Source organism: Nomascus leucogenys, chromosome 14 (genome assembly GCF_006542625.1).
Source record: "Nomascus leucogenys isolate Asia chromosome 14, Asia_NLE_v1, whole genome shotgun sequence".
Lineage (NCBI taxonomy): Eukaryota > Metazoa > Chordata > Mammalia > Primates > Hylobatidae > Nomascus > Nomascus leucogenys.
In genome coordinates, this window is record NC_044394.1 from 47,335,588 (window position 1) to 47,349,962 (window position 14,375).

Here is a 14,375-nt window from a genome sequence, read left to right on the forward strand (position 1 = left end):
TATGGGCTGTGTGGCCTTGTGCGAGTCATAGGACTTCCCTGAGCCTCACCTGCCTCATTTGTAAGCTGGGCAGCTGGGGGGCCCAGGCCACTCAGGTGACACAGTGTAGCCACACTCTCCTTTCTACACCTCAGGGCCAGAGACCTGGATGTGAGGGAAGTAATGCCCTTCTAGGGCCTGTCTCCCGGGCCTGTCCAGGCCTCCCAACCTCCGGGCACCTGAGGACTCAGAGGCCATGGTCCCCCCACTGCAGGCTGGGAGTATGGAGTGGGGATCCCACCGTCAGGCCTGCCCCAGGTCTGGAGCCCGGTGGAGAAGACGTACCACTCATGCCGCCGCCGGCGCTGGGCGCGTGTGCGCTTCAGGAACCATGGGGAGCTGAGCCACGAGCAGGAGACCCTCTCCTTCCTGCAGCTGGTGAGGGGTCGACGGGGGCCCTAGCTGGGACTGCGGGCAGGGCCGCCTTGGCTGCTGCAGGAACACAACCCTGCTCTCCTCCCCACCGCAGGGCCTGGCCAAGGGCGAGGAGGAGGGCTGGGAGTATGACACCTTCGGCTCCAAGTTCCACCTCAACCCTCAGCCCCAGAGCCGGTTCCGCCGCCGCTGCTGGCGCCGCAGGCTGGCCCCCAACAAGGACAAGGGCATCGCGCCCATATTCCTCCTGGAGGGGTCCTTGGTAAAGCCTCACAGGCTGGGTGACGCCTGCCTGTAACCCCACCTCCCAGAGAAGCCAGGGCCTGGCCTGGCTGGGGCGCTGATTGCGGAGGAAGGGCCTCTGTTCCTCAGGCTTGCGAGGGTGGCAGTGTGAGGGAGGAGGGTGACTGGGCCTAGGCTAGAGGAAACAGGAGCAGCACCCAAGAGCCTCAGGGGAGACTGTCCTGGGTACAGGCTATGGATCTGAAATACCATGCTGGGAAGGAAGAGGACAGCAAGACATGGCCATGGGGTCTGGACAGACAGTTCAGGGACCCCCAGAGGCAGGACACCCGGCCCCCCAACTTGCCCTTCATCTACTGCACCTTCAATAGTAAGCACTGACTTGGGAGTCTGCTTGAATGGCCCCAGAGGCCAGTACCTGAGGGCAGGGGGTGGGGACGGGGTGTGGGCAGTCAGAGGGAGCCGCTGGGGTCCTGGGGCAGGTGACAGGCATGGCTCCTCTTTCCCCAGAGCCCCACTACTACCAGCTCTTCTGCTACATCTACCAGGCCCGGAACCTGGTGTCCAATCAGATCCTGACATTCCAAGGTAGGTGGCAGGCAGCCTTGTCCCCAGCTGAGGACAAGGCCTCAGGGAGGAGAGCAGGGTCATGTTCTGCAGCAGCCAAGGCGGCCCTGCTTGCAGTCCCAGCCAGGGACCCTGCCCGTCGGCCCCTCACCAGCTGCAAGCCTTGTCCCTGGGTCCTGGCGTCAGCTGCTCAGCAGTGTAAAGACAGAGGCATGGATGAGGGTGACAAAGACGCAGACCCCTCTCCCAAGCAGCTTATGGTCCTGGTTTGGGGAAAAGACACAAAACAAAGACTATGGGGCAGGGCTGCTCTTGAGGGGTGACCCCAGTGCTGTGGAATTAGATGTGGGAGCTGAGAGGGCTCCATCCCAGTGGTGGCCACTTAGCTGGGCATGGAAGAGGGAGGAGCTTGCCTGGCAGTACTGGCGGGGCATGAGGGCAAGAGAGAGGGCAGTATGCTTGGGAACCATGTGTCACTCGTGTTTGGACAGAGGCAGAGGGGCCTGTGGGGAGGGCCCGTCCTTGGTTCTGTGAGGACGCCCCAGTGAAAGTTTCAGGAGACAAGCCACATGCTCCAGCCTGGTCCTTATTGCTGTTTGTAGGGAGCGGGGACAGTAGGTGGCAGGGCTTCAAGGATGTCTGCTGGGAGCTGTGTCCCTTGGGCTTCACCAGCCACATCGAGAGGCCCATGTAACACTCCCTGATGCCAGGCCACTTGCTGCTGCCATGAAAGGGCAGCCACAGAGCCGGGCGCGGTGGCTCACACCTGTAATCCCTGCACTTTGGGAGGCCAAGGTGGGCCAATCACGAGGTCAGGAATTCGAGACCAGCCTGGCCAACATGGTGAAACCCCGTCTCTACTAAAAATACAAAAATTAGCGGGGTGTGGTGGTGGGCGCCTGTAATCCCAGCTATTCGGGAGGCTGAGGCGGGGGACTGCATGAACCCGGGAGGCAGAGGTTGCAGTGAGGCGAGATGCGCCACTGCACTCCAGCCTGGGCGAAAGAGCAAAACTCTGACTCAAAAAAAAAAGAGAGAGAGAGGAAAAAAAAAAAAGGGCAGCCACAAGTGGCCTTGTCCCTAGAACTCCTCCAGAGGAGCCCCTGCCCTCCATCTCTGTGAGGCCCAGGCTTCAACCCTGGGAGGCACACAGAACTCGTGGATGGGACCAGATGATGCCTGGCCTCTGGTGACAGGCCCCGGTGCTCTGCAGCTGACTCTGAGGGGGCCTCTGGGAGGCCTCAGTGGCTGCCCTGCCTGACCCTCCTGGGCCCCACTGGGTCCAGTGGCTGCAGCAGCAGAGGAGAGGAAAGCCCCTCTTCCCAGCTCAGGACACTGCTACCTCCTCCTCTACCCCTCCAGGGCCCTTCATTCGGGTGGTCTTCCTGAACCACAGCCAGTGCACCCAAACCCTGAGGAGCTCTGCAGGCCCCACATGGGCCCAGACACTCATCTTCCAGCACCTCCTTCTGTACGAGAACCCGCAGGACACCAAAGAGAGCCCGCCACTTGTGGTGCTGGAGCTGTGGCAGCGTGACTCCTGGGTAAGGTGGGCTGGGCAGAGCACGGGGAAGAGGACCTACCTCGCAGAGTGGCTGAGGGGATTTATTTTAGACGAAAATGTATGGAAAGTGCTCCCATGAGGCCTGACGTGCAGAGAGCACCATGGAAATTCGCCTGCCAGCTGTCGCCCTTGCCTTGAGAAGCCCAGACAGAGCTGGGCCTGCCAGTGTGGCCTCCATGCTTTGTGAACTTCCCCCCTCCAGGGCAAGGAGAGCTTGTGGGGACGGAGCATGTGGCCCCCAGTGGTCTGGCTGGATCTCCAGGACCGGATCCTGCCCCCCATGAGGTGGCACCCCCTTGTAAAGGAGTTGGGGAAGGAAGAAGGCGAGATCTTGGCATCCTGTGAGCTGATCCTCCAGACTGAGGTATTGGGAGAGAGGGCCTGGCTGGGAAGTGTGGCACTCAATGCCCCTCCCCAGCCCACCCCCAGCCAGCGGGGGCCAACTCCACCCTGTCAGGAAATGCCTGGGGCCCAGGATCCCGAGCTGTGGGCTTGGTGACGCTGGCCTGACCAGCCTCTCCCCTAAGTCCCCCTGCCAGCCCCTACCCATGGGGCTCTGGGCTCGGTGAGGCCTCTGAGGGACCTGCTTGAAGTGGGGGTGAGGGCAGCAGGACCAGCCCAGAGGACCTCATGCTCCCTGCCCTCCCCCAGAAGCTTGGAGAGAAGCAGCTGCCTATCTTAAGCGTTCCCTGGAAGAATGGGGCATACACACTCCCCAAGAGCATCCAGCCCACGATAAAGAGGATGGCCATTGAGGTGCTGGTGATGTGGAACGCGGACAGTGGGCAGGACAGGCGGGGGTGGTCTGAAGTGCGCTGCAGCCTTCTGCTGGTCCTCCCTGACTACTGGATCCAAAGCTCACACCCCGAGAAAGACTACCTGGGAGGTGGAGGGAGACAGGAGAGAAATGAAGAGGTTCTGGTGTAACACTGGAAATCATTTTACCACAAACCTCTGCAGTGAGGAGTAGGCAAAGGGCTGTAGCATGCATGATCACATGTCAGACTCACGCTGCCCCTGCGCAGTAGGAACTACTTTGCAGAGAAGGAAATAGAGGCTCCAAGAGATAACACATTCCATGCACAGTGATGCAGGGACTAAGTGACAGGGCCATTTAGGCCCAGCTCTGTCTGCCTGCAAATGCCAGGATGTTGCTCACCTCTCTTCTGAGAGTAGCGTGAGGGTCCTCATTCAGAACCTGTGTGCCCTGCCGCAAATGTGGCAAAGAGCACAAGATGGTCAGGCCTCTGGGACTGAAGGCTTCCCCGAGATCAGGCAACTTGGCTGGTTCCTGCTTTGGGCCCCAAGGAGGCTCAAAGTCAGGGTGCAGCTATTTCCTGGCAGGGTGCCAGGTTACTGAATGGCCATTGGGGTCCTCAGTGAGCTAGATGGCACAGGGGCCCTGAGAAATCCAGGCACTTCCTGCTTCTTCGGGCCTCAGAGGCAGTCAGCCTCAGGAACTCCTACCTGAGAACTGATGAGGCTAGACAAGGCAGCAGGTGAGGAGGGGCAATGCCTGCCGGCTATGGAGGTCAGCGGAGGATGCAGCCAGTGGCCAGAGGGCACCTCCCTCATGGGTCGGGGGACAGCGTCCCAGCCCCAAGGACAAGCATTGATCCCTCACAGGACGGGGAAGCCTGTCCTTGTGCGCCTTCAGACCCTGGCTCCTCTGCAGCCCCATTCCCTGGCCCTGCAGGTTCCTGCTGCACCGCTATTGCCCCTCAGCCCCCTTCTCTGGCCAGGACCCCAATACAGAGGCACTGCCTGCCCCTTGTCCTGCTCTCCTTCTTTGTTCTGGTAGATCCTGGCCTGGGGCCTTCGGAACATGAAGAAGGCGAGCTCCCCCCAGCTCCTGGTGGAATTCGGGGAAGAGTCCCTGAGGACAGAACCCATCAGGGACTTTCAGACCAACCCCAACTTCCCCGAGTCCGAGTCTGTCCTAGTCCTCACAGTGGTAAGAGGCCCTAGGGCAGGGGCTGGGCAGCCCTCTTCTTCTGTGGGTCTCACGCTCCCCACATCTCCTCGGGGCTGCAGCTCATGCCGACGGAGGAGGCCTACGCACTGCCCCTCGTGGTGAAGGTGGTAGACAACTGGGCCTTCGGCCAGCAGACTGTGACGGGCCAGGCCAACATCGACTTCCTCCAGCCCTACTTCTGTGACCCCTGGGCTAAGGACTACATGCACCCAAAGCTTCCAAGTATGGCCCTTCCTCCGTGCCTTTCCCCAGGCCTCACAAGCGAGCCCACACTGGGAGTGGGGCAGGCCCTGCTCCCCCGTGGGGTTGGTGCTTCCTCCTCAGCCCTCTCCCCATCCTGAGACTCGTCCCTGTGCTCTCTCTGCACAGCGCTGTCTGAGAAGCACCACCAGGATGTAAGTAAGGGCTGCAGGCCCACCTTCTCCCACACTGCTGACGGGGCGTAACCCTTGGGCCTAAGGAGGGGTGTCCATTAAACAGTCTGGATACCCGTGCCCAACTGTGAGGCCCACCTCGCACTGTAGGGTCCTCAGCCTGTAGGGTCTCTGTAGGTCTCTCAGCCTGACTGCATGTTAGAATCATCTGAGAGTTTTTGTGTTTTTTTTAAACTTTTGAATCTTTTTTTTTTTTGAGACAGAGTTTTGCTCTTGTTGCCCAGGCTGGAGTGCAGTGGCGCAGTCTCGGTTCACTGCAACCTCCACCTCCCTGGTTCAAGCGGTTCTCCTGCCTCAGCCTCCTGAGTAGCTGGGATTACAGGCACACGCCACCACGCACGGCTAATTTTTTGTATTTTTAGTAGAGACGGGGTTTCATCATGTTGGCCAGGCTGGTGTCGAACTCTTGACCTCAGGTGATCCACCTGCCTTGGCCTCCCAAAGTGTAGCAATTACAGGCGTTGAGCTGCCATGCCTGGCCTTAAATCTTAAAAAAAAAACTTTCTTTGGCTGGGTGCAGTGGCTCACACCTGTAATCCCAGCACTTTGGGAGGCTGAGGCGGGCGGATTACTTAAGGTCACAAGTTCAAGACCGGCCTGGCCAACATGGTGAAACCCCATCTCTACTAAAAATACAAAAAAAAAATTAGCTGAGCATGCTGGTGCATACCTGTAATTCCAGCTACTCTGGAGGCTGAGGCACAAGAATCGCTTGAACCCCAGAGGTGGAGGTTGCAGTGCACCAAGATCCCACCACTGCACTCCAGCCCGGGCAACAGAGTGAGACTTCCATCCCCCACTTAAAACAAAATGTATAGAGACAGGGATCTTGCTATGTTGCCCAGGCTGGTCTTGAACTCCTTAGCTCAAGTGATCCTCCCACCTTGGCCTCCCAAAGTGCTGAGGTTACTCAGCCTCACCTGAGAGTTTTAAAACTCCTGAGGCCTAAGCCACTGATCTATTCTATCAGAATTGCTGAGGTAGGACCCAGGCATCAAAATTTTTTCCAACCCCTTCCACACAGGTGATTCCAATGTGCTTTCAGGGTCCCCAACTATTGCTCTAAAGTGGCACTTGTCAAATGTGAATGTGCAGGAACCCTCCAGACATTGTCACCAAAAGCAGACTCTTAGTAGGTCAGGGTGGGGCTTGAGGTTCTGCATTTCTGAGCCCCTTCCAGAATCCAGTCTGCAGCTATGGGCAATGAGGACAAAGAACTATGTGTCCCCTCCTTCTTGCTCCCTAGATCCCATTTCTAAAGACCCCTGAATTAAAAGGTCTATGTGAAAGGCAAGGGCAAGGGCGCCAGGGAAGCCCTGGCCTCGACCCCCTCTCTCCTCTCTGAAGTCAGAGCCCATGAGTGAGCTATGGCTTTCCCTTGCTCACCCTCTCCTTTTTCAGTTCCTAGGCTACCTCTACAGAAAGTTCTGGTTCAAGTCCAGTAAAGCAGAGGTGATGAAGGCTCAGCCCCAGGGAACAAGGAGCAGCCCCATTCAGTGCAGGGAGGTGGGAGGCTGCCCCTGCCCAAGGCCAGAATGATCCTCTTCTCTGCCAGGATGAGTATGAGCACGAGGTGGACTGGTGGAGCAAGCTGTTCTGGGCCACAGATGAGCACAAGTCCCTGAAGTACAAGTACAAAGACTACCACACCCTCAAGGTTTGAAGGAGGGAAGAAAGGGGGATGGAATCAAATCTCCCACTGGAGGAGGCCAGCAGAGCTAGCCTTGATTCCTCTGGGAAGCCTCAAGTGGGAGGGTTCCCGCCCTGTCTCCCAGAGACAGCTCCAGCCACCACCCTGCCTGAAGCACACAGTGCTGGCCCCAGGGCCGCTGACTGCCAGATGCTTTGGAGCGAGACCTGGGAGCTGATGGTCCCTCCATCTCCTAATCCCGGGAACAGTCCCCACCAGCCAGGGTTCCACACACCCCTGCAGGTGTATGACTGTGAGCTGGAGGCCGTGCCAGCCTTCCAGGGCCTGCAGGACTTCTGCCAGACCTTCAAACTCTACCAGGAGCAGCCCAAGTTGGACAGCCCCGTGGTAGGGGAGTTCAAGGTGTGTGTCCACCCCAGCTTAGCTGCCCCTGTCTCCTTGTGCACCTTCTGTCCCCAGAAGACGAATAAAAGCCCTGGCTCTATATGCTCATTGTGAAGATGGAGCAGGGCTTAAGAACGTTCTGGGAGTGGAGGAGCAGAGATTCGCCTCCACAGGAACTTGGGGAGCGCTCCCCTTCCCCTCCCTGCTCTGGCCTATGCTGGCCTCCCAAGGCCGCAAAGCCACAGAGAACAAGCCCGAACCTGAAGGGATAGATGGGGCGGAATGAGTCCACAGCGGCACAGATGGGGAACTCACCTACTGACTGCGGTTCCTTTGCCAACACCCTGCTTCAACATAGTGGGCCCTGCTGAACACCTTCTGTACCTGCCTCCACTGTCCTCATGGCCTTCTATCCCTGCTACCCTCAGCCCAACCCTCTCTCTCCTGAACATGGGCTGGGACACCTCCCAGAGGGCTTTACAGAGCTGGCCAGCACTGCCAGGCTGGGCCCCCAACACTCTCCCCCCGCCAGGGCCTTTTCCGCATCTACCCCTTTCCTGAGAATCCAGAAGCCCCAAAGCCCCCGCTCCAGTTCTTGATTTGGCCAGAGAGAGAGGACTTCCCCCAGCCGTGCTTGGTGCGGGTGTACGTGGTACGAGCCATCAACCTGCAGCCCCAGGACTACAATGGCCTGGTAAAGAACAGTACCTGCCCCGCAAAGGTGCCCCGAAGGCTCCCCTCAACCCATCTCTGGGAGTCCCCTCCAACTGCTGACACACAGAATGCCAACTCCCCATAGGCTCCATGTGGTGCAAGGGGCTTGTTTCCACCCTCCTCCCACCCTCCCTGACAAACCTGGATGGCCTCCCCAGTTCCTATCCTTCCCCCACTTGTATCTGACCCCAGTGTGACCCTTATGTGATCCTGAAACTGGGCAAGACAGAGCTTGGCAACCGGGACATGTACCAGCCCAACACTCTGGATCCCATCTTTGGCACGTGAGCTGCCCCAACCCCCAAGACCCCTTCTCCACTCCTACCCATACCACGCTGGAAGTCGGCCGGAGAAGGCACAGAATTCTGGCGCTCATGTCCAGCCAACAAGTTCCTACCACAGCGTCTTACATGCCCTGGTGCTCAACAGATAGAAGACAAATGCATGGGTGGGCCGGTTCTACCCTCACCTCTCACTCTGGCTGGGAGGGGAGCTCAGAGCCCCACATCGGGCCTTTCCAAAGTTATTTTCAACCATAACCAGGGGATGGCGATTGGCAGAAGGCAGCCTACCCCATGCTCTGCTCTCCACAATCTCCATGAACAAACAAGGGGCCTATGGGGCCAAGATACCGGTGAGGGAGGTGGGCACAGAGACATTGCCCACATCCTCTTCAGTCTCCAACGCCTCACCCCTAGGATGTTTGAACTCACCTGCAATATACCCCTGGAGAAGGACCTAGAGATCCAGCTCTATGACTTCGACCTATTTTCACCTGATGATAAGATAGGAACCACAGTCATCGACCTTGAAAACCGACTCCTCTCTGGCTTTGGAGCTCATTGTGGGCTCTCCAAATCCTACTGCCAGTGAGAGTGGGCCTGTCCGGGGGAAGGGAGTCAGGTGGGGTGAAGTGAGCCTACAGCTCCCTTGGGAGAAGCCTGCATCCTAGGTGGGAACCAGGGCCCAGACCTGCCCAGTCTCCACCCAAGCTTCCACCCATGGTCAACCTGCAGCTCAGAGCGGTGTTCTTCAGGACCCAAACCTCCAGACCTCCTCCTCTCACATCCCCCACAGGTCAGGGCCCTTTCGATGGCGGGATCAGATGCCCCCAAGCTACCTCCTAGAACGCTATGCCAAGCGGAAAGGGCTACCTCCACCTCTGTTCAGTCCTGAGGAAGATGCTGTTTTCTACAACGGGAAAAAGTTCAAGCTGCAAAGCTTTGGTGAGCAGCACAGAACACTAGCAGAAAGCACAGACACAGGCCTCTGGAAGCTGTGAGGCTCCAGAATGGAAGAGCTGCAGACTCGGGGGAGAAAGGGGAGGACAAGAAAAGAGCTCCCTGGAGCCAGAGGGCAGCCCACCCCTTTCCCCTTCACTCCTACCCAGGCTGCGGTGGGGAGGGCAAGAGCCTACCTAGGAGATAGGAAGGCTAACGACCTCACAATCCCCTCCTTCCATCCCCCTCCAATCCAGAGCCCAAAACCCCTACTGTTCATGGTTTGGGACCCAAGAAGGAACGCCTTGCACTGTACCTTCTGCACACCCAGGGGCTGGTACCTGAGCACGTGGAGACCCGCACACTGTACAGTGACAGCCAGCCAGGCATCGACCAGGTATGAGACTGGAGAGGCCACTCTGGCTCCTATGGGAGGAACTAGATCAGGAGACAGAGATGCCTGTCCACCCAGGACATAGTCCACGAGAGGGGAAGGACAGGCCAAACATTTGGTAATGTACATGCACAGAAGACAAGCATGCTGTGCACGTTAATAAGCAAGAAGTTCTGGTGGTGTCACTTAGAATGGAGAATTTCAGAGCTGGAAAGGTCATCTACAAGAAACAGAGGCCATGCACCAGCTGTGGGAGGCACTAGGGAGCCCTACCAGTCAATGTCTCCATTGCCTTAAGTGTCTCCCGGGGGGTGGGAAGGTGGCGCTCAGGTCAGACAGTGCAGACATGACAACGCGGGTTCTCGCTGTTAATTGCAGGCTGTGTCTTCTCCACAGCAAATAACCCCAAACAGAAATAAAAATCCCCAAAGGCACCTAATTATCATTCACTCTGCAGCCACCATAATGGCTCATCTCATTCTCTAAACTTCTCAAGCTCATACCACATTCCAGACAGAAAGTCCGCTGCTGAGCAAGATTTTTAAAAAACCATTCTCTGGCCAGGTGCGGTGGCTCACGCCTGCAATCCCGGCCTGTGGGAGGCTGAGGCGGGCAGATCACTTGAGGCCAGGAGTTTGAGACCACCCTGGCCAACATGGCAAAACCTCTTTACTAAAAATACAAAAATTAGCTGGGCACGGTGGTGGGTGCCTGTAATCCCAGCTACTCAGGAGGCTGAGGCACGAGAATCGCTTGAGCCTGAGAGGCAGAGGCTGCAGTGAGCTATCATGCCCCACTGCACTGCAGCCTAGTGACAGAGGGAAACTCTGTTTCAAAAAACAAATAAAAAACCATTCTCATTAAACCTGTTTTCTCAAATGGGTCAACTTCAAAAGAATATAATTAGGTCAGGTAGTCTGAAAGGCAGAACGTATTTGTGTATTCTTCAATGTTGGCAGTTCTGCCCTTTTTCTTTCCTTTTCTCCTCCTTTTCATCCTTTACCTTCTTTCCTCTGTATGTGTGGCTAGTTTAATACCCTTAGGTTGTAGTTCATAACATAAAACGACCTGAAAATCTGGACTGGTATCTAGTTTCCTCATACTCGAGGCTATCAAGCAACACCAAGCTGCTTGATAAATGAAGCCCCAACCCCGATCTGGAGCCCCGTCCAGACAGGCCATCTAGCATGACCTAGGCAGTGGCATTCACCCTCTAGACCTGTCGTAAGTGGAATCCCAGCACCATGCCATCAGCCCCAAAGCTACCGTGTCCCAATCTCCCTGCAATACTCTCTCAGCCAAAAGAAAGGGGGAAGCTGGTGGGTGGTTGCCTGCGGCCTCACAGATATCTCTGTACCCCACCCCTCGGTGTTGGGAACACAACCTCAACAGACCTCAGAACCTGGGACAGGGAACCCCAGGCCAGCCTGCTGAGAACAGAGGCTAGCAACCCCCAACCAGCCAATGTATCCCGGCTCTAGGGAAAGGTGCAAATGTGGGTGGACATCTTCCCCAAGAAGCTGGGGCCTCCTGGCCCCCAAGTCAACATCAACCCCAGAAAGCCTAAAAGGTGAGTGACAGCCCACTTCCCAATTGCTGCATTTCAGTTTAGCCTCCTCCCAGTGCAGGGCACCACTGTCCTCAGGTACTGAGCTGCAGTAATTCGTTTCTCTACTGGGAAGAGAGGAAGCTCTACTGGGAGCTTTCTTCCCCTGAATTCCCCACACTGAGCAAGAACACACAGGGCAGCCTCCCAGGCCTCTCTGCCCTCACCGAGGCTGCAGCTGGGGAGCTCCTCCTCAGCAAAGCCTCAGAGCACAGTGGCCACAGGTATGAGCTGCGCTGCATCATCTGGAAGACTGCCAATGTGGACCTGGTGGATGACAATTTAAGTAGAGAGAAGACAAGCGACATCTACATCAAAGGGTAAGGAAGAGGAGTCAGGCTCTGGCAGAGCCCCTCAGTTCCCCAGTTCTGTCATCCTGCTGGCATGGCCCAGTCCTGAATGGGACACCTCTCCACTTCCAGCTCTGCCTGGCGTCGGCTGGGCAGCCCTTCCCATGGGGTTCCAGCTGGGGGATGGGGACAAGGCACATGAGCCACAGGTGATAGGACTCTGGCCCCAGGTGGTTATACGGGCTGGAGAAGGACATGCAGAAGACAGATATCCACTACCACTCGCTGACTGGGGAGGCCGACTTCAACTGGCGGTTCATCTTTACCATGGACTACCTGGCGGCGGAGCACATGTGTGTCCAGAGCCAGAAGGTAACAGGCCTGGGGCGTGAGGGGCAACAGGCCACACACAGACAGACTCAGGCTCCTGGAGCTCCTCCCCCCACCCCTCCAGAGGCTTGCAATCTGTCCCAGGACATCAGAAACATGTCCTCAGGTGGAAACCCTCTTCCTTGATGGTCTATCACTGCTGGGTGGAGGGCCACTGAGGGGTTCAAGGGAAACGTCCAGGAGACAGGCCAGTAACACGCCCTTCCGCCATTCCCCCAGGATTACATATGGAGCCTGGATGCCACGTCCATGAAGTTCCCAGCCCGACTCATCATCCAGGTCTGGGACAATGACATCTTCTCCCCCGACGACTTCCTAGGTGAGGTCCTGACATAGGGCTTGTGACCACAGGACAGGGAGCTCCTTCTTGCTGATGTCATTTTTCTGGGCTCAGGGGTCCTGGAGCTGGATTTGTCTGACATGCCCCTCCCGGCTCGGCACGCCAAGCAGTGCTCTATCAGGATGATGGACGCCGACCCCAAGTGGCCCTATTTCCTCCAATACAAGCACTTCTCCCTCTTTAAGAAGAAGACTGTGACTGGTTGGTGGCCTTGCCAGGTCCTCGATGGTGGCAAATGGCGCTTGTCGGTAGGAGCTGGGGAAAGTGTCTACTGATTAGGGCTGCTATGCCACATGTCCTGGCTCTAACAGACATCTAGGGACCTGGCTAAATCCCTTTTCCTTTCTTGATCCCGGGAGGAGGTCCTAAAACTACCCGGCTCCTGCTGTCTGAACTCAGCCTCCCCCTCACCCATGGTGTTCCTAGGGCAAGGTGAAGATGAGCCTGGAGATTCTGTCAGAGAAGGAAGCCTTAATCAAGCCGGCCGGGCGAGGCCAGTCAGAACCCAACCAGTACCCTACACTTCATCCTCCCCTGTAAGGGGCAAAAGTACCAGATCTTTCTTGCTCCTCAGTGTGTATGGGGTGGTGACCAGTGGGCCTACCATGGAGAGGTGGTAATTACCTCCCACCCCGCAGCTCTGTGCTCAGTTATAATCAGCAAAGAACAGAGCTGGGGTGAGGGTTGGGGTAAGCAAAAGTTGTGTTTTTTTGTTTTTTTTTTGAGGTAATTGTCTCACTCTGTCACCCAGGCTGGAGTGTGTGGTGGCACAATCTCTGCTCACTGCAACCTCTGCCTCCTGGGTTCAAGCGATTCTCCTGCCTCAGCCTCCTGAGTAGCTGGGATTACAGGGGCCCACCACCATGCCCGGCTAATTTTCGTATTTTTAGTAGAGATGTGGTTTCACCATGTTGGCCAGGCTGGTCTCAAACTCCTGACCTCAGGTGATCCACTCACCTCGGCCTCCCAAAGTGCTGGGATTACAGGCGTGAGCCACTGCACCTGGCCCAGTAGTTGCTTTTTCAAAAAAGAAAGCTCTTTGCATCAGATTACTTGACCTGAACGTTCTCCCTGCCATTCTCTGACATCTCCCTGGCTCCTGGACAGACGCACCAACACCTCTTTCATGTGGTTGCAGTCACCAGTTCAAAACTTCTGCTATATTTTCTGGAAACGCTATCGCTTCAAACTCATAGCCTTTATGGTCATATCGATTATAGCACTTATGCTGTTCAACTTTATCTATTCAGCTCCGGTGAGTGGCAGCCATGGGGGCAAGGACAAAGGTGGTCTCGGGATGACTCTGGGGACAGCGTCTTCAGTTTGCCACCCCAGGCTAACTGTTGTCCTTTCTCTCTAGCACTATTTGGCCATGAGCTGGATCAAACCTCAACTTCAGCTGTATCCTCCCATTAAAATATTCAATATCATCACTTCACTAAACACCAGCAATGCCAGCTCTTCCATCCTTCCCACCCAGGATCCAAACCTAAAGCCTACAATAGACCATGAGTGGAAACTCCACCCAGGACCCACAAATCACCTGAGTGACATTTTCCCAGAACTTCCAGCCCCAGGAGACTAATTAGCCCATGCTGCCTGGCTTTCCTCCTGCTACCAACAGCCCTCCCCTTGGGCTGGCTACCAGTTCTTTGTTTCTATCTTCTAGGATATATGCAAGGTGCTAGGAATGTTCTGGCTGTGTTCAGAATATTTCTGTGTTCAGAAATCACTTCCAACAAGAAGAGCAGAGCTGTAATTTTCCACTGAAATAAACAAGTTCTATAACAGAGAGCCATCTTGTAATTTGGGGGCGCTGAAGACAACATGAAAGGCTGAAAATGCCAGCCCTTCAGACAAGACTCACAGGGACAGGGAGTGATGTCATCTTTATGTACCACCTCTAGTCCACAGGGTCTCTTCATGCTAAGAGGCTCGGAATCAGAGGGCAATGGAGGGAAAGGGTGATTGTGAGAAGTGGCCCTTATGGGTAAGCAGCAAGCCGATGCACTGGCTCTCACCCGCAGCATGCATGTACAGAACAGCCCTACCACAGACCAGGCATCTCCCTCCTGTAGCACACAGCTAGGATGACACTGCCCAGGACAACATTCCGCCCATTCACGATGGGAAACATTTGTTTCTAGAACAAAAAGCAAGAACCAAAGCAGGGCATCCTATGCCAGGTC

At 56.3% G+C, this 14,375-nt stretch overlaps 1 protein-coding gene across 1 annotated transcript in view; it reads left to right on the plus strand.

Moving 5' to 3' along the window:
* FER1L5 (fer-1 like family member 5) overlaps nt 1-13,976 on the plus strand; it is a 57,975-nt gene extending 43,999 nt beyond the window's left edge. Inside the window, exons 28-53 of the mRNA XM_030828435.1 lie at nt 254-417; nt 509-676; nt 889-1,027; nt 1,168-1,245; nt 2,587-2,768; nt 2,991-3,152; nt 3,440-3,544; nt 4,590-4,742; nt 4,823-4,985; nt 5,133-5,158; nt 6,599-6,649; nt 6,753-6,854; nt 7,131-7,250; nt 7,765-7,926; nt 8,139-8,230; nt 8,645-8,815; nt 9,024-9,172; nt 9,424-9,563; nt 11,042-11,130; nt 11,391-11,486; nt 11,687-11,828; nt 12,066-12,165; nt 12,241-12,434; nt 12,613-12,722; nt 13,294-13,441; nt 13,547-13,976. Coding sequence (XP_030684295.1) covers nt 254-417; nt 509-676; nt 889-1,027; nt 1,168-1,245; nt 2,587-2,768; nt 2,991-3,152; nt 3,440-3,544; nt 4,590-4,742; nt 4,823-4,985; nt 5,133-5,158; nt 6,599-6,649; nt 6,753-6,854; nt 7,131-7,250; nt 7,765-7,926; nt 8,139-8,230; nt 8,645-8,815; nt 9,024-9,172; nt 9,424-9,563; nt 11,042-11,130; nt 11,391-11,486; nt 11,687-11,828; nt 12,066-12,165; nt 12,241-12,434; nt 12,613-12,722; nt 13,294-13,441; nt 13,547-13,771 — 3,431 coding nt within the window. The 3' untranslated portion in view covers nt 13,772-13,976. The remainder of the gene's footprint in view (nt 1-253; nt 418-508; nt 677-888; nt 1,028-1,167; nt 1,246-2,586; nt 2,769-2,990; nt 3,153-3,439; nt 3,545-4,589; nt 4,743-4,822; nt 4,986-5,132; nt 5,159-6,598; nt 6,650-6,752; nt 6,855-7,130; nt 7,251-7,764; nt 7,927-8,138; nt 8,231-8,644; nt 8,816-9,023; nt 9,173-9,423; nt 9,564-11,041; nt 11,131-11,390; nt 11,487-11,686; nt 11,829-12,065; nt 12,166-12,240; nt 12,435-12,612; nt 12,723-13,293; nt 13,442-13,546) is intronic.
* The last annotated feature ends 399 nt before the right edge of the window (nt 13,977-14,375 follow it).